Source organism: Erythrolamprus reginae, chromosome Z (assembly GCF_031021105.1).
Source record: "Erythrolamprus reginae isolate rEryReg1 chromosome Z, rEryReg1.hap1, whole genome shotgun sequence".
Lineage (NCBI taxonomy): Eukaryota > Metazoa > Chordata > Lepidosauria > Squamata > Dipsadidae > Erythrolamprus > Erythrolamprus reginae.
Window position 1 is genome coordinate 146,004,247 of NC_091963.1, and position 26,393 is coordinate 146,030,639.

Here is a 26,393-nt window from a genome sequence, read left to right on the forward strand (position 1 = left end):
AAGCAGATTTGTTCATTAAAGAGTGAAATATTTTATTTTCCATTGATGCTTATAAGGATTTGACAAACACTGTTATAGGTTATACACATAAAACATCAATAAAATTACTATAGTTAATAAAATGGATTATTTGGATTCTTAGAAAGGAATTACTAATTCCATTTCACAATAGAAATACAGATACCCATAATTTAACAGTCAGAAATTCTTTTTCTTTACAAGTTGCTCTTTGCTGTTAAGGTCAGGATTCAGCAAAATAATGAAGCATTTGGGGAAGAAGATACATCCCAATAAACCAGCACCAGAAGCTAAGATGGAGAAGATTTCCACAGCTACCATATACTTTCCTTTGGTGCTCAAATACGTTGGGACAAAAGTCAACCAAACACTACAAAACACCAGCATGCTAAAAGTGATGAACTTGGCTTCATTAAATGTATCAGGCAGGTTCCTGGCCAGGAAAGCCACCACAAAACTGACCAGAGACAGAAACCCCATGTAGCCCAAGACAAGGTAAAACATCACAACAGACCCTTCATTGCATTCTGCTATGATCTCTTCAGTCATTGATTTCATAATAAGTTCTGGAAAGGGGGGAGAAGTGATCATCCATGCCAGACAAATGCATCCTTGAATGAAGGAGCCAGAAAAAACAATGAAAATAGACAGTTTCTTCCCCAGCCATTTTCTCATGCCAGACCCTGGTTTGGTGGCCATGAATGCTACAATGACCATGATGGTTTTGGCCAACACAGAAGAAATGGCCACAGAGAAGATAAGGCCAAAGACTGATTGTCGGAGGAAGCAAATCAGTTTGAGAGGTTTTCCCAGGAAGAGGAAAGAGCAAAGGAAGCAAAGCAGAAGGGAGATGAGGAGAGTGTAGGTGAGGTCCTTGTTGTTGGCTTTAACAATAGGGGTATCTTTATACTTAATAAATATTCCAAGTATGACCATGGTAGTGACTGAAAATAAAACAGCAACCACACCTAAACTGAGGCCTAAAGGTTCTTCAAAGGTTAGGAAACTTATGGTCTTGTGGATGCAGTGAACTTTATCCTTACTTGGATATTGGTCTTCTGGACATTCCCAACAGGCAATCGTATCTGAAAATAAGAGAGAGGCCTTGAAGCATTCAAATCTTAGCATGGTTCACCAAGAAAAACTATATAATTTAGATTAACCCCGCTGTTCTGTTCGGGTCGTATGTGACCCGAAACCAAGTTTGAGTCCCTGTAAAACATTTTCCCTGCATATCTGAAACTTGAAATTCCATGAGTTTTCATCATTTCAGGGGTTCTCTCTATGAGAATTTTTTTTGGGGGGTGGGGGGTTTCTTTCTTGCTGAAAAAAAACCACTCCCTAATGTTATGTTCCCGGGTCTATTTGACCCGGACTGCAAATTGATCATTTTAGGTACTTATATTTGGTCTTTTTGAAAGCTTTTTTCACCTGGAAACAGGTTTGAACATTTCTGCACACAATGATATGAAAATTGAAATGAAAAAAAGTAAATCTTATTGGTTTATTTCGTGGATATAATGCATGCCCCCCGTTTTTGTGAATTTTTTTCAATTTTTCCAGTTCAATTTTTTCAATTTTTCCAGTTCAATTTTCATATCATTATGTTCAGAAATGTTCAAGCTACCAATCCCACACCAACTTTAGTAAAATAGAATGGATTTTGCTAGCAAAACTATCCATAAAGTGAAGACTATTTCAAAAAAACGGAGGGGCATGCATTTCATCAACAAAATAAACCAATATGCATCAATTTTTCCAGTTCAATTTTCATATCATTATGTTCAGAAATGTTCAAGCTACCAATCCCACACCAACTTTAATAAAATAGAATGGATTTTGCAAGCAAAACTATCCATAAATTGAAAAAATTCACAAAAACGGGGGGGCATGCAATATATCCGCAAAATAAACCAATAAGATTTACTTTTTTCATTTCAATTTTCATATCATTGTGTGCAGAAATGTTCAGACTACTTTCCAAGTGAAAAAAGTTTTCAAATTGACCAAACATAAGCACTTCAAATGAAGAGTTTTTGGTCCGGGTCGTATGTGACCCGAACATAACATTAGGAAGTTTTTTCGAACAGAACAGCAGGGTTAAATCACTGTTTTGTAAACCTGGCTCTTACACAAAGCCTGGATTTCAACTCTAAGAATTCTGTTTGGAGAGTTCTGGGAGTTTTATTCACCTCTTAATGTGGTCAATTTTAAAACCATTTGATTTGCTCATTAGATGAGATCCAAAAGTAAGTTACTGAGGTGAAAAATTTCTCTATTAGTGACAATCACAGTCAGGAAGCAGCACACAGGAAATATTCCAGAATCTTCCTGAAATTCAGCCTCTTCAGGCTTTCCTTGTCCAAATGTTAGGCACAAATGCAAATGAGTCCCAAGGTGTTCAAAGAAGCCATGCTGGGTCAAACCTTGAGACTAAAGATTTGACTATTTTTAGAGCTATCAAATATATTACACACTCATAAAACAAGACATTGGGCTTCAATCAGTGGTAGGTTGCTCACAGTTTGGCCCAGTTCTCTGGACTGGTAGCAACAGCAACAGAAGGCTCCACAAAATTACCCTGGATGCTTCTACGGAGAAGCTTCTGTACACGAACCAGTAGCAACTGGTTTTATAACTGGCTTATACACTCCAAGACTAGGGAGTTTCTAATACCACTTTATAATGCCCTAGTCAGACCATACCTAGAGTACTGCATTCAATTTTGGTCATCTTGCCACAAAAAGGACATTGAAATTCCATAGAAAGTACAGAAGAGAGCAACCAAAATGACAAGGGAAAGTAAGACATCCGAAGAGAGATTGCTAAAACTGGGTATGGATAGTCTAACAAAAAGGAGGGCCAGGAGAGATATGATAGCAGTATACATGTACTTGAGGGGTTGCCATGGAGAGGAGGGGGTCACACTATTTTCCAGGGCACCAAAGGGCCAGACCAGAAGCAACAGATGGAACCTGGCCAAGCAGAGTTTTAAGCCTGAAATAGGGAAAGAACTTTCTGATGGTGAGACCAATCAACCAGTGGAATGACTTGCCAGCAGAGGTTGTGAGTATCCCAACACTTGACCCATTGTGGTCTCCTGCTTGAGCAGGAAGTTGGACTACATAACCTACAAGGTCCATTTCAACTCAAGCAAGCAAGCAAGCAAATGTAGGAATGTATGTTTCTATCAATTGATTCTTGCCTCTATCATAGCTTTTTCATTTGTTATAGGAATTGGTTTAAAGGTGTTTGTTATGTATTGTATAAATGTAGTTGTCAGTTGAAGTTCTCATTCTAGTCATCTGAGGGAGCAGGAAAATACTGTCTCTTGATTGTTTGGCTGATCAATTCCCTATCAAGGGAGTTGTGTCAGTCAGGGAGTCTAGTTGACTCAAAAGCAATATTGAATGAAGAACTGTTAGAAATCTCTCAGGACTGACCTCAATTCATACTCCAGAACTTAAAGGTTTTCAGTCTACTAATACTCAATGTCATGAACAGAACCTTGTGGAATGTTTCCATATGAGATTTGATGTTAGAATAAATGAAGTAAATCATATGCGTATCTAAATACAAATTATTCACCACAAAAACTGTATGTCAGAGAGGAGAGGAGAGGAGAGGAGAAGAGAAGAGAGGCTAAATAGAAAATAATTTACCTGACATATTTGACATCTTCCCATCAGAACATGGATCACAATCATAGCAGCAAAATTTTTCACCTTCTTTCTTTTTCTTCTGATAGCCAGCAGGACAAGGGTCATTACAAAGTGAACGGGGCAAGGCCTGTTGATAAACGAGGATGGAATTCACGTCTAAAGATCCAAGTAATCCTGAACAATCTACAAGGGTTAAAGTTGGGTATTTTCCTCTTACTCTTTCTAGTTGATGATCTTATCCTAAAAATGACACCAGGGATCAATTGTTCTCTTTTTGCACAGTTGTTCATACAACTAACTCAAAATCTTTGTTGTGTTAACTACAATAAAGCCAGGATAGATAACATTTCTTAGTTCACTGATTCTCAAATTTCTGATGCCTTGTCCAAAGAGAGTAGGAACTCTTTTTATTATATTTTCAATTACTGCACTGATGCACTGGTGTATAAGACACACCAAGATTTATAATAATAATAATAATAATAATAATAATAATAATAATAATAATAATAATAATAATAATAATAACAACAACAGAGTTCGAAGGGACCTTGGAGGTGTTCTAGTTCAACCCCCTACTTAGGCAGGAAATGCTATAGTACGTCAGACAAATGGTTATCCGACATCATCTTAAAGACTTCCAGTGTTGGAACATTCACAACTTCTGGAGACAAGCTGTTCCACTGATTAATTGTTCCACTGTCAGGAAATTTCTCCTTAGTTCTAAGTTACTTCTCTCCTTGTTTAGTTTCCACCCATAGCTTCTTTTTCTACTCTCAGGTGCTTTGGAAAATAGGTTGACTCCTTCTCCTTTGTGGCAACTCCTGAGATATTGGAACACTGCTATGATATCTGCCCTGGGCCTTCTTTTCATTAAACTAGCCATGACCAGTTCCTGCAACTATTCTTCATGTGTTTTAGCCTCCAGTCCCCTAATAATCTTTTTTGCTCTTCTCTGTACTCTTTCTAGAGTCTCAACATCCTTTTTGCATCCTAGTGACCAAAATTATATGCAGTATTCCAGGTGTGGCTTTATAAAGTGATATTAACACTTTGTGTTATCTTGATTCTATCCGACTATTAATGCAGCCTAGACATATCTTTCCTCATTTCAACTAAATGAGGGAAGATATGTCCATGTTGCCTGGCAATACATGATGAGAACCTTCCTCCCTAACCTCCTAATCAAACACAAAACAAAAAATTTCTAGCACACTTCCCCATCCAAATACTTAACCTTCCCCACCCCCCCATTCTCAAATTTCTAAAGTCTTGTCAAAAGTGGCTGGAAGCACTTTTTATTATAGTCTCAATTATTGTTGTATTTATTTATTTATTTATTTATTTATTTTCTTAAATTTTATTTCACTCTTTCTTGAAATAATAGCAAAATTCCCCGTCCTTCCTATATATTTAAAAAACCATATAAATAGAATAGAATAGAACTTTTTATTGGCCAAGTGTGTTTGAATACACAAGGAATTTGTCTTTGGTGCATATGCTCTCAGTGTACATAAAGGAAAAGATACATTTGTCAAGAATCATGGGGTACACACATCCTCTATATTAACCACAAACAAACATATAAATTATTTCCAGTTATAATTTATCTGAGAAGGAAAATGTAGCCATACCTTGAGTACAGAGTGCTAAACATTATCTGATTAGAGGATCAGAAAGCAGGTTGTACAATGAAACTCATCTCTGATTTCAAAATCTTTTATCCAAAATAATAAAAGCACCTTAAAATCCATACCTGTTTAAAATATTTGTGCCACACAATTAAATCTTCATGAATCACAAATCCATTTCCTTTAAGTGCTGTGGGATCCAGCTTTCCAATTTTCACTTTATGGTAGGAATTGTTTGGAAACATGACCACATTTATCATATCAAATCCAGAAAGGACTTCTCCATGATGGTTGATGGACACGGTTTCTCCATGTGAATTGTTGAATGAAAGGCCTTTGAGAAACCAGTGAAGCTAAATTTTAAAAAAGGAGAGGAAAAATAAGGAGAAGCAAAAAGTGGATTACATCAAGATTTCCTGAATTTTATTTCTATAGAAAAGAAAGTGACAATACTTATAGTATTTTTCGGAGTATAAGACGCACCTTTCTCCACCCCAAAAGAAGTTGAAAATTCAGGTGCGTTTTATACTCTGAATGAAGCCTTTTTTTGATGCTTTTTTCTCAACCCTAACTAGGTGCTAACGATTTTCCCAACTCTTATCTTGCAGGTTATTTCATTGTTAATGTCTGCAAGTAATATTTTCCAAGCTCTAAGTATTTGCTGAGGTTTTTTTCATTACTCTAACTTGCTCCAAGTAAGTTACTTAGCAGCCCTAATCAGATGCTAACAATGTTCCCAGCTCTTTCTGCTTGCAAACTCTTTCATTATTACTCTCTGCTAAGAATGTTTTCCAATCCCTGTCTTTGCAGTTTTTTTCTTTTTTGCTCTAACTTTCACCAATTTTTTTTAGCCCTAACTAGATGCTAATAATGTTCCCAGCTCTTTACCCACTTGCAAGCTCTTTCACTGTTACTCTCTGTGAATAATGTTTTCCAAACCCTCGTCTTAGTAGGGTATTTTTATTGTTCTACTTGCTCCAAATGTTTCTTTCCAGCCCTAACCAAATACTAACAATGTCCCCAGCTCTTTCATTGTTATTCTCTGCAAAGAATGTTTTCCAAGCCCTAAGTCTTTGCAGATTTTTTCATTGCTCTACTTACTCAGAATTTTCTTTCCAGTCCTAACTAGGTTCCAACAATGTTCCCAGCTCTTCCTGGCTTGCAAGCTCTTTCATTGTTACTCTCTCCAAATAAGGGGTTTTTTTTGAAGCCCTAACCAGGGGACAAAATAATGTGCTGAAACTGACTACACTAAGTATGTTAGCCAGATGAATATCTGATAAGCAGATTCTTTCCCCTATTTTCCTCCTCCAAACTAAAGTGCTTCTTATATTCTGAAAAATACAGTAAATCCCATTGATTTTTGTCAGTCAATTTTAAGTATGACTATCACTTAACCATGACACACTGCACAACTCTTGATTATGGACTTCCACAGCAGAGACAAAACTTTGTCATTTGTCATAGTGACATCATTGTGGCTGTTAGTGGGCATCTGCAATCCAAAAAAGTAGAATCAAAAGCAAAATAATCTATGTTATGGCTTAATATGTCTTCCGGAACTGGATTCTATCCAAGACCAATAAATGAAGACTTTATATGGAGTTTGGGAAGCTAGTATCTTTATCATTGTATCACTCTAGAAAGAGTGCAAAGAGTAACAAAAATGATTATTGGTGTGGAGGATAAAACATAGGAAGAACAGTTGCGAGATTTGGTATGTTTAGAAAAAAAAGGACTAGGAGGGACATGGTAGCAATGGTCAGCAAGGGTCAGCTTAAGGGAGAACAAGGACCAATGGATAGAAACAATTAATCAGTGTAACAGTTTGCCTCTAGACCAGGGATATCAAACTAGCATTGTCCTGGCAGCATCACACAAAATATTGTGAATTTTTCCCCCTTTGCTAAACTGTCTAGCACATGACGCATCTGGCCAAGGGCTGTGAGTTTGACACATGATTGAACACTCATTGGTCTGAAATGGTATAGGCCAGTGACAGCAAACCTTTTTTGGGTCGCATGCCAAAAGAGGGGGAGTTCAGGGAAGTCCCAAAGACCACACCTATAATTTCCTGTGCCCCCCCCCCAATGCATGCACATGCGACCATCTCCACACTCCCAGCACATGCGACCATCCCCACACTCCCAGTACACCTGCTTTTCACTCTCCCCAGACTTCAGAGCCTTTCTAGAAGCCTAGGGAGGGTGAAAGTGTCCTTCTATACAACCCTGGAGGCACTACAGAGGCTGGAAACATCCCATTTGCCAAGTCCTGTTTGACCAGAAGTCCCATTTTGGCTTTCCCCAGACTTCAGATGCATTCTAGAATCCTAGGGAGGGTAAAAACATCTTTCCCCCACAAAAGATCAGAAATGGCCTGTTTCAAGTTGGGAAACAGAACATTTCCAGCCTCCGCGGTGTGTGGAAAAACCGTTTTTGCCCTCCCCAGGCTCATTGAAAGATGTTGGGGCTTTGGGAGAGCAAAAAGTCCTTACCCTCTTTGAGGCTGGAAACAGCCTTTTTTCTGACTCCCCATGGGATCTGAATTTCAGAAAACCTGAAATTCAGCTGGCCAGCACGCACATGGAAACTGGACCTGAGCTCACAGGCCGATGACCTATATGTGTTCCAAATGTCATAGAGTAGGGAGTTGGACTAGAAGACCTCCAAGGTACCTTTCAGTACATTTATTCTGTCATTCTATTTCACCCAACCTATGAGACATATATTTTGGTGGTGGAATCTATAGTTTATTCACATTCAAATTAGAGAAACAGATGTGAACTAATAGAGGTAGAAAACTGCTTTTTGTGTAATTGAGAATAAACACAAAATCTCTTTTTAGTAACAGCTCTTCAATTCCTAGTAGAATGTCATCATATCTCCCTTTAGCTTCAACCTCTTTACAGAAGTGAATAAGTTTCCAAAAGTCTTATATACATCGCCATTTCCTCAATAAATTGAGAATAAGTATGAAACTAATTAAAACAATTACCATTACAAAACAATATGCTCCTGGAAATACAGGATTTATATTCACAGGTGATTACCTTCCAATTTTCTTGTTCTTGAAGTTCAGCCTTTCCATTCTCAGTTATTCTTTTGTATTTAGACCTATATACGTTCATGTTGTCAACAGCATGTGCTACAGCACAGATTGCATTGTAGATAGTGTAGCTGTGGCCAGTCATTTCAAATAAATGTGCAGGAAGGTTTTTTAGATCTTCCTTCCCAGTACATGCTTCACCACTTTCCACTGGTTTATTGCTCTCTGAAAACAAACAATCAAAAGCTTGTTCCCAGAACTCTTTCACCAAACTATCTCGTTGAGTCTGGAATGGTTTGAGGGCCCCAAGGAATTCACTGAAACCTGAAAATTCATTGGAGTGAATATCAAAGGAAATTGCTCCATCAAACAATTGCAGATCTGAGGGTCGATGAAAGCTTGTTAACATTAAATCCATTTGAGCTGTCAAAATCCACATTTTCCCCACTTCTTTCCTAATGTCATGATATTTAAGGAATATTAACAGAAGCATCAGTGTTGTGCTGTCTCCATAGAAGACAAATGCATTTATTTCAGTCTGTATTAAATAATAATATATCCTATACGGCCTTAAATTTTGAAACATAAAAAAATATACTTGTTTGGGCATTCTTTCCACAAAGGCAGAGCAGATCCTGTTCTCAGAAAGAAGTGGGTCCAAGACTTGGAGGAAATTGTCTCCACTGTCATCATCCAGAATTAAAAGACCAACCCATGTCCATCCAAAGTGTTTCAGCAAATGGATGATCCCCACAATCTGAAGGTTTTCATTGGGAGCTATGCAGTAAAAGGAAGCAGCCATCTCTGTTCCATGCTTCTTGGGAGCAAAGGAGCCATAGGCAAGCTAAAATAAAATGTACACTTGGTTCTTAGGGTTGCTATGCCTCAACCTGAGAAATGCACATTCTTCAACAATACACAAATACATTTTTACCAAACTCTTTTCATGAGCTTCCATGTTCTGCTGTAGTATGATAGCTATATACTAATCGTGGAGGAGCGGCATACAAATCTAATAAATAAATGTAAATTTATATTATTAATTTATTGATTTATTAAATCTAATTTCCAAATGTAAAATAATGCACTTGGGGAAAAGGAATCCTCAATCTGAGTATTGTATTGGCAGTTCTGTGTTAGCAAAAACTTCAGAAGAAAAGGGGGATTTAGGGGTAGTTATTTCTGACAGTCTCAAAATGGGTGAACAGTGCAGTCAGGTGGTAGGAAAAGCAAGTAGGATGCTTAGCTGCATAGCTAGAGGTATAACAAGCAGGAAGAGGGAGATTATGATCCCGCTATATAGAGCGCTGGTGAGACCACATTTGGAATACTGTGTTCAGTTCTGGAGACCTCACCTACAAAAAGATATTGACAAAATTGAACGGGTCCAAATACAGGTTACAAAAATGGTGGAAGGCCTTAAGCATAAAATTTATCAGGAAAGACTTAATGAACTCAATCTGTATAGTCTAGAGGATAGAAGGAAAAGTGGGGACATGATCGAAACATTTAAATATGTTAAAGGTTTAAATAAGGTCCAGGAGGGGAAAGTGAACACAAGAACAAGGGGGCATAATCTGAGGTTAGTTGGGGGAAAGATTAGAAGTAATGTGAGAAAATATTATTTTACTGAAAGTGTAGTAGATCCTTGGAACAAATTTCCAGCAGACGTGGTAGATAAATCCACAGTAACTAAATTTAAACATGCCTGTGATAAACATATATCCATTGTAAGATAAAATACAGGAAATAGTATAAGGGCAGACTAGATGGACCATGAGGTCTTTTTCTGCCGTTAGTCTTCTATGTTTCTAAATAAAATAAATAAATTTATTCGTGTTACATTCTCATCCTGCTTTCTTTTCAGGCACACAAGAAGACGTATACAGCTCTCTAAGCAATCCCATAAATTTGGCTGAGAGAGTTTGATGGACTCACTCACAGTCATCCTGTAACAATCCCCTGTTCTATTGTCTCTCCTATATCTCCTCTTCTATACCTATATCTTTTTCTGCTATTCTCTCATAGTTATATTTCACTCCTTTATTTTCTCCTCTATTTCCCCTTTAATACATTCTACCTGATTATACCCTCTATAACTCTCATTGTGTATTATTGTGTATTGGACAAAACAAACACATAAATAAAAAAAGATGACAACCTTAAATTCTCCACTTCTGGTCTCTTTTTCAGACACCACTATTTTCAAAGGGATGCATCAGACAGAGCTTACACCCAATTCCTAAATTTTATTAGGCTCTTTTCCTGCATCATTCAAACATAATCCAACCCTAACTAGAAAAGTATTAGCTCCCGGTTCCCTTCAATTTTTCCATATGAATGAATTTTCCTAAAAATCAATTCCTTACCTGGGGGATTTTATAAAGACTTATGATATCAGACATGAAGAATGAGATATCAGCACCAAATCCACCAATAATGGCCACAACCAGATTCTCCTTCATATCACATCTGTAATTGACATTCAACTGATCGGATCGGAAAAGCAGGTCCAAAGTGGAACGGTAAGTTAGCAGGGCATCAAAATAGTTGTCAGAAATGAAAAATCCCAGAGTAATGTTAGACAAAAGACTTGGATTTGAGTTGATCTGTTCTACAGCAAATGCCAAACTCAGGGAATGCTGATACAGCTTTAAAATCATACTGAAATCATAATTGAGGAATAAGTGAATTAGAGAGAGATTGATGCAAGTAAAATATATTCAATGAAGCAATAACACTCAGTGAAGCAGTGGAAGTAATGTGCCATTATCTGTAAGCAGTTAATGTTTGGATGGGTATTAACAGGCTCAGACTCAACCCCAACAAGATAGAGTGACTGTGGGTTCTGCCTCCCAAGGACATTTCCATCTGTCCATCCATCACTCTGGGGAGGGGAACATAATCTTTTGGCTGTGGTGGTGGCGGGGCATGTGCCCAGGACTGCCTAGTGCACCAGTTGTGGCCCTATTTGGACAGGGAGTCTTTACTCACAGTCACCCATGTCCTTATCACCTTGAGGTTCGACTACTGCAATGCTCTCTACATGGTGCTATTTTTGAAGAGTGTTCAGAAACTGCAAATCATGCAAAATGCAGCTGCACAAGCGGTCAAAAGCCATCCTAGGTATGCCCATGTTTCTCCAGCACTCTGTGGACTGCATTGCTGCTGGTTGGTTTCTGGATGCAATTCAAAGTGTTGGTTATGACCTATTAAGCCCTACATGGCATCAGACTAGATTACCTGCAGGACTGCCTCCTACCGCATGAGTCCCAGCAGCCAGTTAGGTCCCACAGAATCAGCCTTCTCTAGGTCCTGTCAACAAGACAATGTGGCTTAGACTCTAGGCATCTGGCCGACGAATGTAATGTATGTTTACTGTGTGAATGGGAATGATTGATTTTTAATGTTACTGGGCTTTTAGATTAACTAGTTTAAATTAATTGGATTAGGATTACATTGTTTTCTTTTATATGTTGTAAGCAGCCCCGAGTCCTCAAAGAGGAGCGGCATATAAATCTAATTATTAAATAATAAATATATAACAATATGAATAGCTTAATAACTAGCTGAAAACAAAACTTACTAAACCATAGTAACAATATTTATTAGCTAAAACATATTGAAAAATATAACTTAAAAAATATAGCAAGCAACATAACACTCAAATCTCTTATAAGATGCCAGGAGCCCCTTAGAAACAGCAACAGATATATTATTATTATTATTATTATTATTATTATTATTATTATTATTGTTGTTGTTGTTGTTGTTGTTATTATTATTATTATTATTATTATTATTATTATTATTATTATTATTAGTATGCCACCCTTCTCCGAAGACTCAGGGCGGTTTGCAGGATACAAAAACAACAAAACCAATCTAATTAATTAAAATTAGATACTTCATTTTAAAAATCAAAGGTGGCATCAGATTTCAGTCCTGCTTCAGCAGGAAACTTCAATATCTCACCTTACTTGAGTGGCACATCTCCAGGATTGGAATTGAAGCTTCCATAGCAACAGAAGCTTTGAAATTGTGTGAACATTTCCTCCACTTTCAGTAAGATTAGAAAAGAAGGAGACTAGCTGAATTTGAGCCTTTGCTTAGTATGAAGGAGAAATAAAAATAGGTCACTAATTCATCATAACAATGATGGTCTTCTACAGGAAGCTCAAACTGCCTGAGGAACTGCTGACACAAGAGAAATCATTGAGTCTGTCATCTGCATCTCTATAACTGTCTGGTTTGGTTCTGCAACCCAACAAGACAGATGCAGACTTCAGAGAATAATCAGAACTGTAGCAAAAACAATTACTGCCAACCTGCCATCCATTAAGAACCTATATACTCACGAAATAAAAAGACAGCCGTGAAAATATTTAGAGACCACTCACATCCTGGACATAAATTGTTTCAACTCCTATCCTCAAAACAGTGCTATATAGAGCACGGCACACCAAGACAACTAGACACAAGCAGAGTTATCACTCTGCTAAACAAATAATTCCCTATTCACTAAGGCTGCATGCACTATTAAATACTATTACTATTAATTTTTCTCATCGTCCCTATACCCATCTCCTCCAACTTATGACTGTATGACTATAACTTATTGATTGTATCCTTACGATTTATATTAATATCAATTGTTTCCTGGTTGCTTATTTGACCCCTATGACAATCATTAAGTGTTGTACTTCATGATTCTTGACAAATGTATCTTTTCTTTTATGTACACTGAGAGCATATGCATTAAAGACAAATTCCTTGTGTATCCAATCGCACTTGGCCAATAAAGAGTTCTATTCTACGCAAAGTTTGGATATGACATTGTTTATGGGTTGGAAGTTCTGAATATAAATAAAACTCGTGAAAAGTTGGCCTGAGTCCTTGCAATTTACTCTGCACACTTGAGCTTCCCTTCCCCCCTGGAATGAAGGGAAAAGAAAAAGAAATTACTTACAGAGGGGGCATGAATGTTTTCTGTAAAGGATGCTCTTCAAAGGAATGTTCCTCTAATACATATATAATCTGAGCCGTGATCCCACCAATAAGAAGGTTTCCTGGTTTATACCATTCATGAAGCAGACGAGAAGGATCACTTCTGGGACAAGAAGCGGCACCTGTTTGGCACTTCATGTCAACCAGCAACCACAGTATGATCACTACATTCAACGTTTTTTTCCCTAGTGAAGTCATATTGCTTACTGTCTAGAATCCCACAACTCAATACGGTGAAACTATTTTCCATCTACTGTACTACCAAATCTAGCATCACAGTCTGTTCACGTACATAATTACATTACTTCTACCATTTCATTGGTTGAAATTAACACACTTTGCAAAGCATCCCCTGATGGACAAACACATTCCTGTGAATAATACTCACCACCAGACTTCAGATAAGATCCTACCTGTCTCTTTTAACTCAGTTGCAAAGGTGGACGGTTTTATAACCTCTTCCAGACTGATCTTTGAAATATTTCCTAGTAATTTCTGGAAAGCTGCTGGAACTGTGCAATAAAACATAAATGAGTGTCATTTTGCTTAATTGCCCATAAATAGCTACTGATTCCAAATGGCATCTCTTGAGTGTGAAGAACAATTATTTTACTTCCCTATTATGTAGTTGAAAACAACTATATTCTTAGTTTTCAAGGGAGATATCACATTAAATAAAATTATATAGTATTATTTCTGTACAATTTACCATTATCCAGGGGAATCTTCCCCAGCCAAATATTCATGGTTGAAATCTTTGTATTATACAAAAGTATCTTTGTAGGAAACCATTGAGCACAATAAACCTCAAAGGAGTCTCTGAGGATCATGGTCTAGGGCAATGATGGTGAAACCTTTTTTCCTTGAATGCTGAAAGAGTGTACATGCACGTTATCACACATGCACGAGTGCTCACACCCATAATTCAATGCCTTGGGAGGGCAAAAATAGCCCCCCCCCCTCCAGAGGCCCTCTGGAGGCTGGAAATGGCCTGTTTCCAAACTTTTGCTGGGCCCAGTGGGCTCGTGTTTCATCCTTCCCAGGCTCCAAAAGCTTCCCTGGAGCCAGAGGAGGGTAAAATCACCCTCCCCCATTCCCCCATGGAGGCTCTCTGGAAGCCAAAAACACCCTCCCAGAGCCTCTGTCCAATTGAAATATCAGCTGGCTGGCACATACATGCATGTTGGAGCTGAGCTAGGGCAACGGTTCATGTGCCAGCAGATATGGCTCCACATGCCACCTCAGGCACCCATGCCATAGATTTGCCATCACTGGTCTAGGGATACCTTATTATTTTGTCAAAGATGGAGATACATAATAAATCCATGCCTGAGACATATTTATTCTGGATGACACTTCACCTGGCACATTTCTCTCTCTCTCTCTCTCTCTCTCCCTTTCGCTCCCCCCCTCTCTCTCTTTGAAAAAACTCAGTAGCAACAGGTTTTAGAACCCACTACTGGCTTCAATCACATGGACAAACTTGGATTGTTGTTTTTTTTCCTACGGGCACCAAGATATGCAGGGATGTATGTTTCTATCTATTTTTCTGGCCTCTATCATTCTTTTCTAATTTGTAATAGAAATTATTTGAAAAGTTTTTGTCATGTATTGTGTTATGTATTAAGATTTGAAAGTATAGACTGTTTGCTCCAACTAACCAAATTTGCTGATGATGCCAAGCTGGTGGGAGTAGTTAATACCCCAGAGGACAGGTTCAGGATCCAGAAGGATTTTGACAGATTCGAACACTGGGCCCAATCAAATAAAATGAATTTCAATACAGAGAAAAATAAAATCCTACACCTAGGTAAGAAAAACTAAACATATACTTATTGACTGGTTGAAACCACACTCAATAGCAGCGACTGCCAGGGGGATCTTGGTGTCTTGGTGAACAACCAACTAAATATGAGCCAGCAATGTGCAGTGCCAGCCAAAAATGCCAATGGAATCTTAAATTGCATTAACAGAGGGATAAAATCTAGGACTAAGGAGGAAACATACGCAGGAAGTAATTCCTAGCCTGCGCAGGAAGCAAAATTTTACAAGGAGATGCGCACATGCACATGAGATTTCGGCTATTTTTTTTATTCCGCACAGGAGCAGAAGCAAAAAAATCATCAAAATATCTCTTGCACGTGTGTCTCCTGCCAAGAAATTGCTTTCTGCACATGTGCAGAAACAAAGTCTCTCCGGGATGCACGCGTGCACATGCAGGAGAAGCAAAGCTGCATGTGCAACTCAACTTTTGCTGCCAGTGCACATCCTTTACCATCCTGGTAGCAACCACCATTGGCATGCAGACTCCTGGGAGGAGAGGGGCTGGGTAGGTGGGGCCAGCCAGAAGTGGGATTTGGGCAGTGGTGGGCTGCAAGGGTATGGTCAGGTATGCAGGACCGGTAGCAAAATTTTGGTTAGGTGCATTTTGATTTTTTTTCTTTTTTCCCTGGGCTCTGGGTATGTTGTTCCTATCACAGTAAATGAGGGTAAATGTGTATAATTTTAGAAGAGCTGTGTGTGTATATACACTTTATATAGTAGATAATCAGGAGTGGGCTACTGCCCAGACAGGGTGGAACGCAGTGGGGTAGCGAAAATGGAGCTCTACCCCAGAACACCCAATTGTTGTACGGCGCCCTGAGTCACCTCGAGAAGGACGGCATATAAATCTAATAATTGAATGAACGAACGAACAAACAAACAAACAAACAAACAAATTTGTACTGAAAGATGTTGAAATAAAATGCATAAGCCATACCCACGGTGGGGTAGTAAACATTTTGGTAGCCCATCACTGGATTTGAGGCTTCTCCAAACTGCATAGAATCTTTGCCAGAGGTTCTCCTGAACCCTTGCAAACTGCCAGCAAGTCACCACTGGGTCAGTTGCCTAAACATTTTGCTAGAATCTTCCTTCCCCTCAATTTAATTTCATCCTCCTTATTCATTCAAGTCCAATTTGTTAGTGATCATAGTTTTGGTTGTCCCATGATCACATGGCTTGTGTTTTGCTTTTAGTTTTTAGAAGATTTGCAACTCTCTTCCAGGGACCCAAAGGTAAAGATTTCAAGTGGCAACTGGACTGTGAGGTGTTTTTTTTTAATTTGAAGACATTTCGCTTCTCATCTAAGAAGCTTCTTCAGCTTTGACTGGAGGATTGGGAATGGAAGGATCCAGTTAGAGCTAATGAAGCTTCTCTAATGAGAAGCAAAATGTCTTCACAGAAAAACCAGAAAGTCCAGTTTCCTCTTGAAACAAAAAGCACTTTTGGGACAACCCTGACCTGGATGATGGAGAATTCCCATCGTCTCTTCCAGAGAGTATTAACTAGTGAGTGCCATGAGAACAGAAGCTGGTGAGGATTCTTCTTTTGACTTCTGGTTGTACACATGAGATAGAGGCCACAATTCTGTGCCTTTATGATGCAATCTAGGAAATTCCTAGGACTCTGCTCGGAAGCAAAACCAGCCATTTGTTTGGAGAACTTTGCTCTGTTTGCAGGCTGTCATCAAACTTCTTTAGTAATAATGGTGTTCACTTTTTATAGTTGTTTGTTTGGGGTTTTGTTTACCTGGATTCTCTACTTCACTTTTTTTGTATTGGATGAGATCTGTAACAGGCTCTGGAGTCCTCATCTCTGCTCCTCCGGCATCTCCGAAATGCCTCCCCAATTTACACCCGCAGTCAAAAAGGTAACTGATGTTATATGGTATGCTAGAGTTTTTAATGGGACCATAAAATCAGCAGGGAAAGATAAACCAGCTTAATTGAAAATAGGAAAGAAGAATTCATGCAAATAGTGAGTTCAGAGGGTTTTGTTCCTTTTGGCTTAGTGAAATTTTGTAAGCTTCTTAGTCTATGCTTCCAGATGAAAACACTTTGATTACCAGCGATGGGTTCCACTTACTTTCCCTATTGGTTTGCATCATGATGGAAATGCACGTTTTTCACGCAAAGTGCACTTGCCCCGTCATGTTGTGCAAAACACCAATTTTACCTTTTTTATTTTTTATTTTCTTTCTTTCTTTTTCTTTCTTTCTTTTTATTTTTTTGTAAACTGCAATGCCTTGAGGATTGGTTCAGGAGTGTAGACTGCTGATCATCACTGCCAGTTCGGCAAGCGATGGTAAATTTCCGCTACCAGTTCTAGAGAACCGATCCAAATCAGCAGCAACCCGCCACCGTTGACTACATGGCATCCTACATGAAACCCTTTGTCAAATAGGCTCAGTGACACACACACAACCTAAAAACAAAGTTGAGAACCTTGGCCTGTTCGCTATTAATTTTTAATTGTTACTGGTGAATACATAAGTTTCTTAACAATTTTCCTAAGAACACACATAAGGTTGTCGCAAAGGTGCTTTATCAGGAGGCAACTGGATTTATTTTTTTCTTTGAAGGCATTTCGCTTCTCCTCCAAGAAGCTTCTTCAGCTGTGACTGGAAGCTTCTTGAATGAGAAGTGAGACATGTTCAAATAAAAAAACAAGAAAGTCCAGTTGCCTCTTGAGAAAAGTACCAGTGGGACAACCAAGACATGGATGATTGAGAATCTTTACAGACACATAAAAGTGATGATCAACATATTACTAGAAACATTAACTCTGATGGATCAAAGCTTACTAGTATTTAGAGTAAAATCTCTGGAATCTTTTGAAGTCATGTTCAATTTCTTTGAAATCAAGAGGTTCTACTAAGTAAGAGCCAGTTTGATAATCACACACTCCCCCCCCCTTATGGGTCAGATTGTTATTCTTTCTGAATAACAAATAATTCAACATAATCTGACAAAAAAATGACAGGCCAACGGAAGTTGGAAGGGACCTTAAAGGTCTTCCAACCTCCTGCTCAAGCAGAAAACCCTATCATTTCAAATAGCTGTCCAAGCTCCTCTTAAAAATATTCAGCATTGGCGGACCCACAACTTTATTCCCATCTTTATCTGCTAGGAGTAGAATAGACATAGAAACTACAAATTGTCCAAAATGCAGCCGCATGGGTAGTTATGGGTCTTCCAAGGCATATTCATATTTCACCATCACTCCGTGAACTGCATTGGTTGCCAATTAGTTTCCAGAAACAATTCAAAGTATTGGTTATGACCTACAAAGACCTACATGGCATTGGGCCAGATTACCTCTGAGACTGCCGTCTGCCACATGAATCCTAGTGTCCGGTCAGGTCCCACAGAGTCGGCCTTCTCAGTGTCCTTTCAACCAGACAGTGTCATTTGGCGGGACCTAGGGGACGAGCCCTCTCTGTGGGGGGCCTGTCCTTCTGGAATCAGCTCCCCCCAGAGATTCGCATTGACCCCACCCTCCTTGCCTTCTGTAAAAGTTTAAAGACCGATTTATGCCACCAGGCTTGGGGATATTAGATCTTAGCCCCCTGATCAACGAATGTTTAGGATGTTTGGTTGAGTGAATGATGATGAATGTTTTTTTTTAAATTAGAGTTTTTAAGTCTTTTTAGCCAATATTAATTGGTTTTTTTAGATGTATTGTTATGCTGTTCTGATATCTTGTGAGCCACCCCAAGTCCTCAGAGAGGGGCGGCATACAAATCCAATAAATAAATAAATAATAAATAAATATTTTGAGCTACAGTTGTGCATTAGTATATTTCCATGACTGTGTAGTTTCTTCTGGGTCATTATAGTGTATGAACACATTACTATGATTGTGCAAGTCTTATGAACCTGGGACAAATGGAAATAATGAGTTGGCGATGTTAAGAGTTAGAAAAGGACTTGAACAGTTCTAGATAAACAAGTCTAGCATGGAGATAAGAAGGTCCTAAAATGTGCATTTGCTAAAAGTAAAGCTAGGAGCAAGGACACAAAGAGCATGATTGATTGATGATAGAATCATTTTTCTAGGAAAGCTTTTTTAGACTGTACTTGGACAGTGCATCAGGAGCTGTAGGGTGGTAAAGTGGAGATGTGGGACCAAACGGGCATCACAATATTATGGAACAAATACATTGACTTACATCACTGATGGCGAATATTTTTTGGCTTGGGTATCAAAAGGGTGCATGTGCGAGTTATAGCAGAAGTGTGCATGCCCACTCCCATAATGCAGTTCCCTCCCCATGCACACATGCACACAATCCCCACACTGCCCCCCCTGCACATGTGTTCAGGCCTCACTAAATCCTCCAGACGTCTGCTAGGCCCAATGTGCCATTTTTTGGGGAACCCATCCTCAGGGCTCAGGAAAGCCTCTTGAAATATGGAAAGAGTGAAAAATGGCCCAACAGGAAGTTCAGAAACAAACTTCCATTTGGCCTGTTTGGCTGTTTTTTTGCCATCCTCAGGCTTCAGGAGGCTTTCCTGGAGTTTTGGGAGTGCAAAAACAGCTGAAAATCAGCTGTCCAGAATGTGTATGCATGCTTGAACTGACAAAAGGAAATGCCTCACATGTCCTCAGATATGGCTCTGCATGCTATCTATGGCACACATGCTATAGGTTCACCATCACTGACTTACATACTTCCATCAGTTAACAGAATGTAAACATGTCAGGATAAGACCTGCCTTGCATTGTCACCATGTACATCAGGAAGCCATCTCATCTTGTAATTTATTATTTTTATATCATTGTTTGTTACTTTCTTGACAACTTCACATCTCTGTCTACTTTGTTCTCAATAGCTGATGCACCAAAGAATGGCAGAGAGACAACAGAAGAGTACCCAATGGAGAAAAGGTAGCAATTTTGCTTGATTCTTTGAATAGATCTTCCCACTTTGGCCTTTAATATCTCTTTTTGGAGATTAAGCGCTCTTAAGGGTTGGGTAGAAGAGACTCTGGGTCTAGTTCCAGTCTTCTGGAGGCCGGAAATGGCCTGTTTCCCAACTTGTGGTGGGCCCAGTAAGCTTGTGTTTCGCCCTCCCCAGGGGAGGGTAAAAACACCATCCCAATCCCCTCCCAGAAGCTCTCTGGAAGCCAAAAACGCCCCCTCCCCAGAGCCTCTGTGCAAGCCAAAAATTAGCTAGCTGGCACACATATGCATGTTGGAGCTGAGCTAGGGCAACAACTCATGTGCCAGCAGATATGGCTCCGTGTGCCACATGTGGTACCCGTGCCATAGTTTGCCATCACTAACCTAGAGTGTGCTATAAAGCTAGGGGACATGGTGGATCATGGCTAAGATACTGAGCCTATCAATCAGATGTCAGCAATTCAGCAATTCATTGGTTCAAATCCCTGGCGCCCATTTCTTCTCCCAGCTTCTGCCATCCTAGCAGTTCGAAAGCACATAAAAATGTAAATAGAAAAAATATGGACCATATCGGTGGGAAGGTAACTGCACTCTGGGCATCTTCGACGTTTAGTCATACTGGCCACATGACCATAGAGACATCTTTGAACAGCACTGGCACTTCAGCTTTGAAATGGAGAAGAGCATCACCCTTAGAGCTGGAAATGGCCAACACATATATGCAGGGTATCCTTTACCTTTTACCTTACGGTTGCTATTTCTAGAAGAAAAGCTTTTTCTGCTGTATCAGCCCTTTGGAATATCACTTTCCCAAGTCTTGTTTAAAACGAGACTTGGACCTACTTTCGAAAAAGGAATTATATATAAATTCGGATACAAATTTGGATTAAATTTTTACCTTTGGAATTATTTTATATCTTGGAACTTTGAGAAACAACTATATAAGAACTATCAAAAACAACGAACATCCCTTCTCAGAACTTCAATCAACAAAAGATCTGCATTTCTGAATGAATAATATATGTATATTACCTGTACCTTGTGTATTTCCTTTCTTTAATTTTTTATTCTTTTCTTTTTTCACCTCTCTCTTTTCTCTTTTTTATTCTTTCCCTTTCTCTCTCTAGGTATTGGATATTTTAAATAGAATTAATTGAAATAATGAATTGCTAAACTTTTCCTGTTTCCTGCCCCCCTTCCCTGGTGTGGTGTCTTTTTTTAAAAAGAAAACAGTAATAAGTAATTAGGCTTGTATAAGTATAAGAAAAATCTCTTTTTTTATTATATATAAATAGTAATATAAGTAATCTTTGCTTGTTTCTTTGATAAGTTGTTGCATAGACAAAATATTTCCTCTGTTTTTTACTTATGTTTACTCTTCTCCTTTTTCAGGTTTATTTCCTAATATTTGGTAATTTCATTTTTACAGCCTTATATTGATAAATAAGATTTTTCCTTCCACTTAGTCAATTGATTAATTTGTTTTTTCTTTTTTTATATAGATAAGAGTGAAATATTAAAACAAGGTTTTTCTAGACAAATTGATAGTTGCAAAAGGGGTATCTTGGCAGCCTGGGTTGCTAGAACTAGTAGTGACCTTGTGCTGCCATGCCCCCAAACTGACTTTCTCAACAGTGCCATAGGCTAGGCTATCGTGTTTTAAGCACTGTGCATGCATGTGCATGCATCAAGGAATGTGCGCAGTAATGGGCAGCCAAATTTTTTACTGCCACACTGTAGGCATGGCTTATTATGTGGGTGTGGCTCAATGGTCACATGACTGGGTAGGAGTGGCTTGCTGGCCATTTGACCAGGTGAGAGTGGTTTGAACAATCATCATCATTCAAGTGAACTGTTAAGTCCCCGACTTACAACCCCACCAGTGTTGCTCTCTGGCGTGACAATTTGCTTCACGTTTCCCACGCTCTCCTTCCTGGGTCACTCCCTGCCTCAGGCTGGGTAACTAGGCGAACGGATGCCAAGCAGCTGTTGAGAAAAATGGGGGAGGAATTCCTGCTGGTGCTGGTCTCCCTGCCGCTTTCCGAGGAGGAGGAAGAGGATGGGAGGGTGGGTGGGATGGTCAGCTGGAGCTGGGTACACAGCTTCATTTATGTTGTGAGCCACCCCAAGTCCTCAGAGAGGGGCAGCATACAAATCCAATAAATACATACATAAATTTCCACCCCATCCTGCCTGCTGCCCACCCCTGTGTGTGCGGCACAACACTGAGTGACCAGGCAGTGATGAAAACCAGAATCCCCTCCTGACAAGTTGTATGTCCTGCTTATTACGTTTTGGTTTTAATTAGGTTTTAAATGGGCCATTTTGATCACTGCCATTGTCATTTGTATTGTATTTATTGGCTTTCTTGTTGATTTCTTAATTGTATGAGCAGAGCAGCTATGCCAGTTGAATAAACAAACAACAAACGAGGAATCAGTGGTGCTTTCTGACCTTGGTTGTTTTCTTGAAGACATTCCATTACCCAAACAGGTTACATCATCAGTACTCCTGCTTGAGCAGGAATTCAGACAAATGGGTGTCCAATCTCTTCTTAAAAACTTCTAGTGCTGGAGCACTCACAACTTCACAGCCCTCTTTTTGATTTGTGCAGTGTACAGAATCAGTAAAGAAATAGCAAATGGTTGTCAGGAATTAAAAATCCCTGGGTAATATCTTAATGCAGAAAGCAGGCCTCAGTTAAGAATGCTGAGTTATTCAGAGGCAGCTGAGCATGCAGCAACCTAGCAAATATCTTGTGAATTATGTTACTATGTGAAAAGTATTTAACTAGGCAAGAGCTCCCTGCTCTTTCTATCTGTCTGTTCGCTGTTAGCTGTGTGCTGTTGCTGTTCATGCAAGTATGCTTTGAAGAAGCTGTGATGCTGTAAAAGTTGGTTCCTGTGAGTTATTGAACTAAGATAGTTATAGTAAGGTGCTAGTAAGATACTAGTTTATTGTATATATAGTATAGACAGTAGTAGTAGCAGCAGCATAAAGAAGTAAATATATTTTTCCACAACTTCCTACTGCTGCTGTCTTTCATTGAAGACTTCATTTCCATTTCTATTGGTCTGTGGCTGACTGGCTGGTTGGGTTGGTGGGCTGGCTGGACTGGTTTGCTGCTTGGGCACAAACATGCTAGTTTCTGCAAATGCTGCTCTGATAATGGTGATGTGTTCTAATAATATGAGAATCAATTCTGGTTTATCGGCTCTTTTTTCTCCTTGCAGGCATCAAGCAGCAAGTATTTGCCCAACTTCAAGAAGGTGTTGATGCAGACACAGGTGGCAATTCTGTCCGTCAACTGTTGTGTGATGACTCAGGCTGTAAGGTGTGTGAGCGTGCCGCTCAGGAAGCCATGGAATTTATATACATCTGGGGGACAAAGCATGAAAGACTGAAAGAGTCAAGGTGCCAGGAGCCACCGGTGTCTCACAGAAAATACTCTAACCCACCCTGTGGCTTTCTAGTTAGAGGCCCTGATTCCATTCTGCAGAGTGCCAGTGAGCCTGCACCTTTTTTTGACCATGCTCTTGCTGAGCAGAAGACTTTATCAAGCTCACCATTGTTGCCAAAGGAGGATGAAAGTAGAGCAGCTACCACTCCACATCATGTTCCCTATGCCTGGAAGGACGATAGCAAGCTTTCTGTTGACCAGGATATTCTGAAGGAAGATTCCTTTGGGTCAGTTTCATTCACACATAGCACTACTAGCAGTTTCTCAAATTCCTCTTTCAGCTTCTCTGAGATCTCAACTAGCAGCTTGAAGGTGAACGCATCAACTAAGCACGTGAGAAAATACTATTCCAAAGTACATGAAAGCTACAAAGATTTGCCCCAGATTTCTCCAGGAAAGGCTCTCACAGGGAAGCAACACAAGAAAAGATCAGGTAGAAAGACCCCGTCGATGCTGGGGCTGGCTGAGACCAGAAAAAGAGACTCGTCTGGATTCAGAGGTGTGTCCATTTCTTTTATACATAAAACCACACTGACAAACTTAGAATCTCATATGGTGACCAAAAGAATACAACATCTCATAGGATTGCCTTTGGGTCTCCTGAGGTCCCTCAAAAAGTTCATACCTTCTGCTCCATCCTCTCCTACTCAGCAGCACAAAAAGAAAGTTAGCGTGGCCCCAAGGCCTCAGGTGCTTTCCTTTATAGCCACAGGTATCAGGAAAGAGCTAGAGAGGCACTTAAAGAAAATGATTCAACAAAGACGTTGGCAGCTACCCCAGAGGGTACAAGATGCCCTCAAGCGCATTAAAACTTACTCTCCATCATCAAGGCCAGAGGCGTTTTCCTCAGCAGGCTGGCGACATAAGCACAAGGACATAGGGCAAATGAAAAGTGCAAGAAAGATAGGAAAATCCATTGCGAAGCAATCAGTCCCAGTGGAGGTCTTGGACCCCAAAGCCACCTTAGCTCTCCAAGGGCACATTACGAAGAAATCCCTGGAGGTGAAGTTGGAGACTTTTCATTCAATCGTGCGTCTTTCTTGGAAAATAAGTAGAGCAAGGACAAGAAATTGGTTTCTGCCTAAACCCATTCCACTTGGTCAGATTCGGCATCAACTGAGGAACAAAGTAAGGTTAAGCCTGCGGAAGAAAGCAGATACTGTGGAGATGAACGTGAAGAGTAAATGCATCTACTTCCTGTGGGGGCTTCCAACACTTTATATGAAATCCCTGAGCAGGTTTGTCCCTAGTCCTCCTTCTCAACCAATGCCCTTTACTGTAGTACATTCCTTGATTGAATTTGGTCTTACAAAGCCTGCCTTGATGATATCCGGTGATGGAAAGAACTTGGAGACCCATGTTCTGAAAAAGAGGCTTCAGCACCAATGGGGATTGCCACGCCTGGTATTAAGGTCCTTGAGACAGTTTCTTCTAACAGCTGCACCATCCCAGGTTCACCGTAGGACCAAATCCTATGATCTGTTTGAAGTTCAAATAGTCATTGACTTTACCCGAATCCTTTTCATCACCTCAGAGATAAGGCAGAAGCTAGAGGCTCACCTCAGGAGCAAAATCATAGAGAGGCAGTGGGGATTACCCAAACGAGTATTTGAATCCCTAAAGATGTTTGTTCCACCTGCTTCCACGCTGACCAGGAGCCCCATAGTAGATGGAAAGTCCTTTGTAAGGGAACTCAAGATGGGGATACCTTCCACAGCAATGGCCAGATACCATAAGAAACCAGTTATCTCTCTAGAAAAGTGTCAATCAGTTCAACGTTCAAAGGACCAAATCCTGCAGAGAAAATTGGCCAAGAAAGTCCTTGAGAGTCATTTGAGTCCTATTGTTCCCACAGCCTATCAGCCTTGGAGAGGAACTAATCATAGGCTAGTGCATAAGCTCCCTCCACCTCTAACACATTCTCTACAGCCAAGACCTCAGCAGCTTCTTTTCATGGACCAAGAAACTCTTAGTCATATCAAGTTAAACATTATCCATAAAAACCTGACTTACAAGTGGAAAATGTCCACTATATTCAGTAAGTCACTCACTCTTCTGTTTCAGAACATCACACCATCCGTTTTCATTCACCACCCACCAAGAAAATCTGCTGCATTGAGTTTCACTGAAAAGGATACTCCATTTGTTGCCCCGAAGGCCCGAGAAGTACTAGAATGGCATGTGAGAAAAAAGACTCTTCATCACATTTGGGGTCTTCCTCGTCTTATTTGGAGGTCTGTCCAGTACCTTCTTCCAACTACTCCTTCTGCTCATCCTCAGAAGAAATCACACAGAGAGGCAATCATTTTCCCATCAGAGGTCTCCTTTCTCAGTAACACCATCAAACGAGAACTGGAAAGAAATGTGCAGAAAAGGGTAGTGTGTCAGCGATGGTTGCTACCTAAAAGAGTTCTGGAGTCTACGAAATTGTTCTACTCAAGTTATAGTTACATGAAAACCATCATCCCTTGGCAAGAACAACATAGCAGGCTCTCCAAAATTGAGATTTCTGCACCACCTCCGCAATGTCATGCCAGAATACAGGTTGAGGTTCGCCTCAAATTGCAGGTCCACTTGGCTAAGAAACATTTGGAGATGTATTTGGAAGCTCCTCCCATAATGGTGAGAACATCCTGTAGGGACATGATTTTCTTTTTGAGAACTCCTCTCCCTAAGATAATTTCTAGTCACCAGCCATTGCTTCCACGCAGAACCCTGTTGCCATTCGCTTGCAGGAAAGCCATGGATAGGATTGAAATGGCAGTACAACGTAATCATTTTGCTTCCTTGTGGGAGTTGTCCACCCATTATGTGAAGGTACTTGAACAGTTGATACCC

General features: G+C 39.7%; 2 protein-coding genes across 2 annotated transcripts in view; one reads left to right on the top strand and one right to left on the bottom strand.

The window, feature by feature from the left end:
- LOC139154299 (uncharacterized) overlaps positions 1–26,393 on the top strand; it is a 1,065,525-nt gene that overhangs the window by 899,430 nt on the left and 139,702 nt on the right. The gene's annotated exons all lie outside the window — the stretch shown is intronic.
- On the bottom strand, positions 199–11,022 carry LOC139154456 (vomeronasal type-2 receptor 26-like). Its single transcript, XM_070729090.1, has 5 exons — positions 10,729–11,022; positions 8,364–9,203; positions 5,437–5,664; positions 3,681–3,807; positions 199–1,103 (listed from the first exon to the last, which is right to left on the bottom strand). Exons 1-5 carry the CDS (start codon positions 11,020–11,022, stop codon positions 199–201), a joined length of 2,394 nt encoding a protein of 797 aa, XP_070585191.1.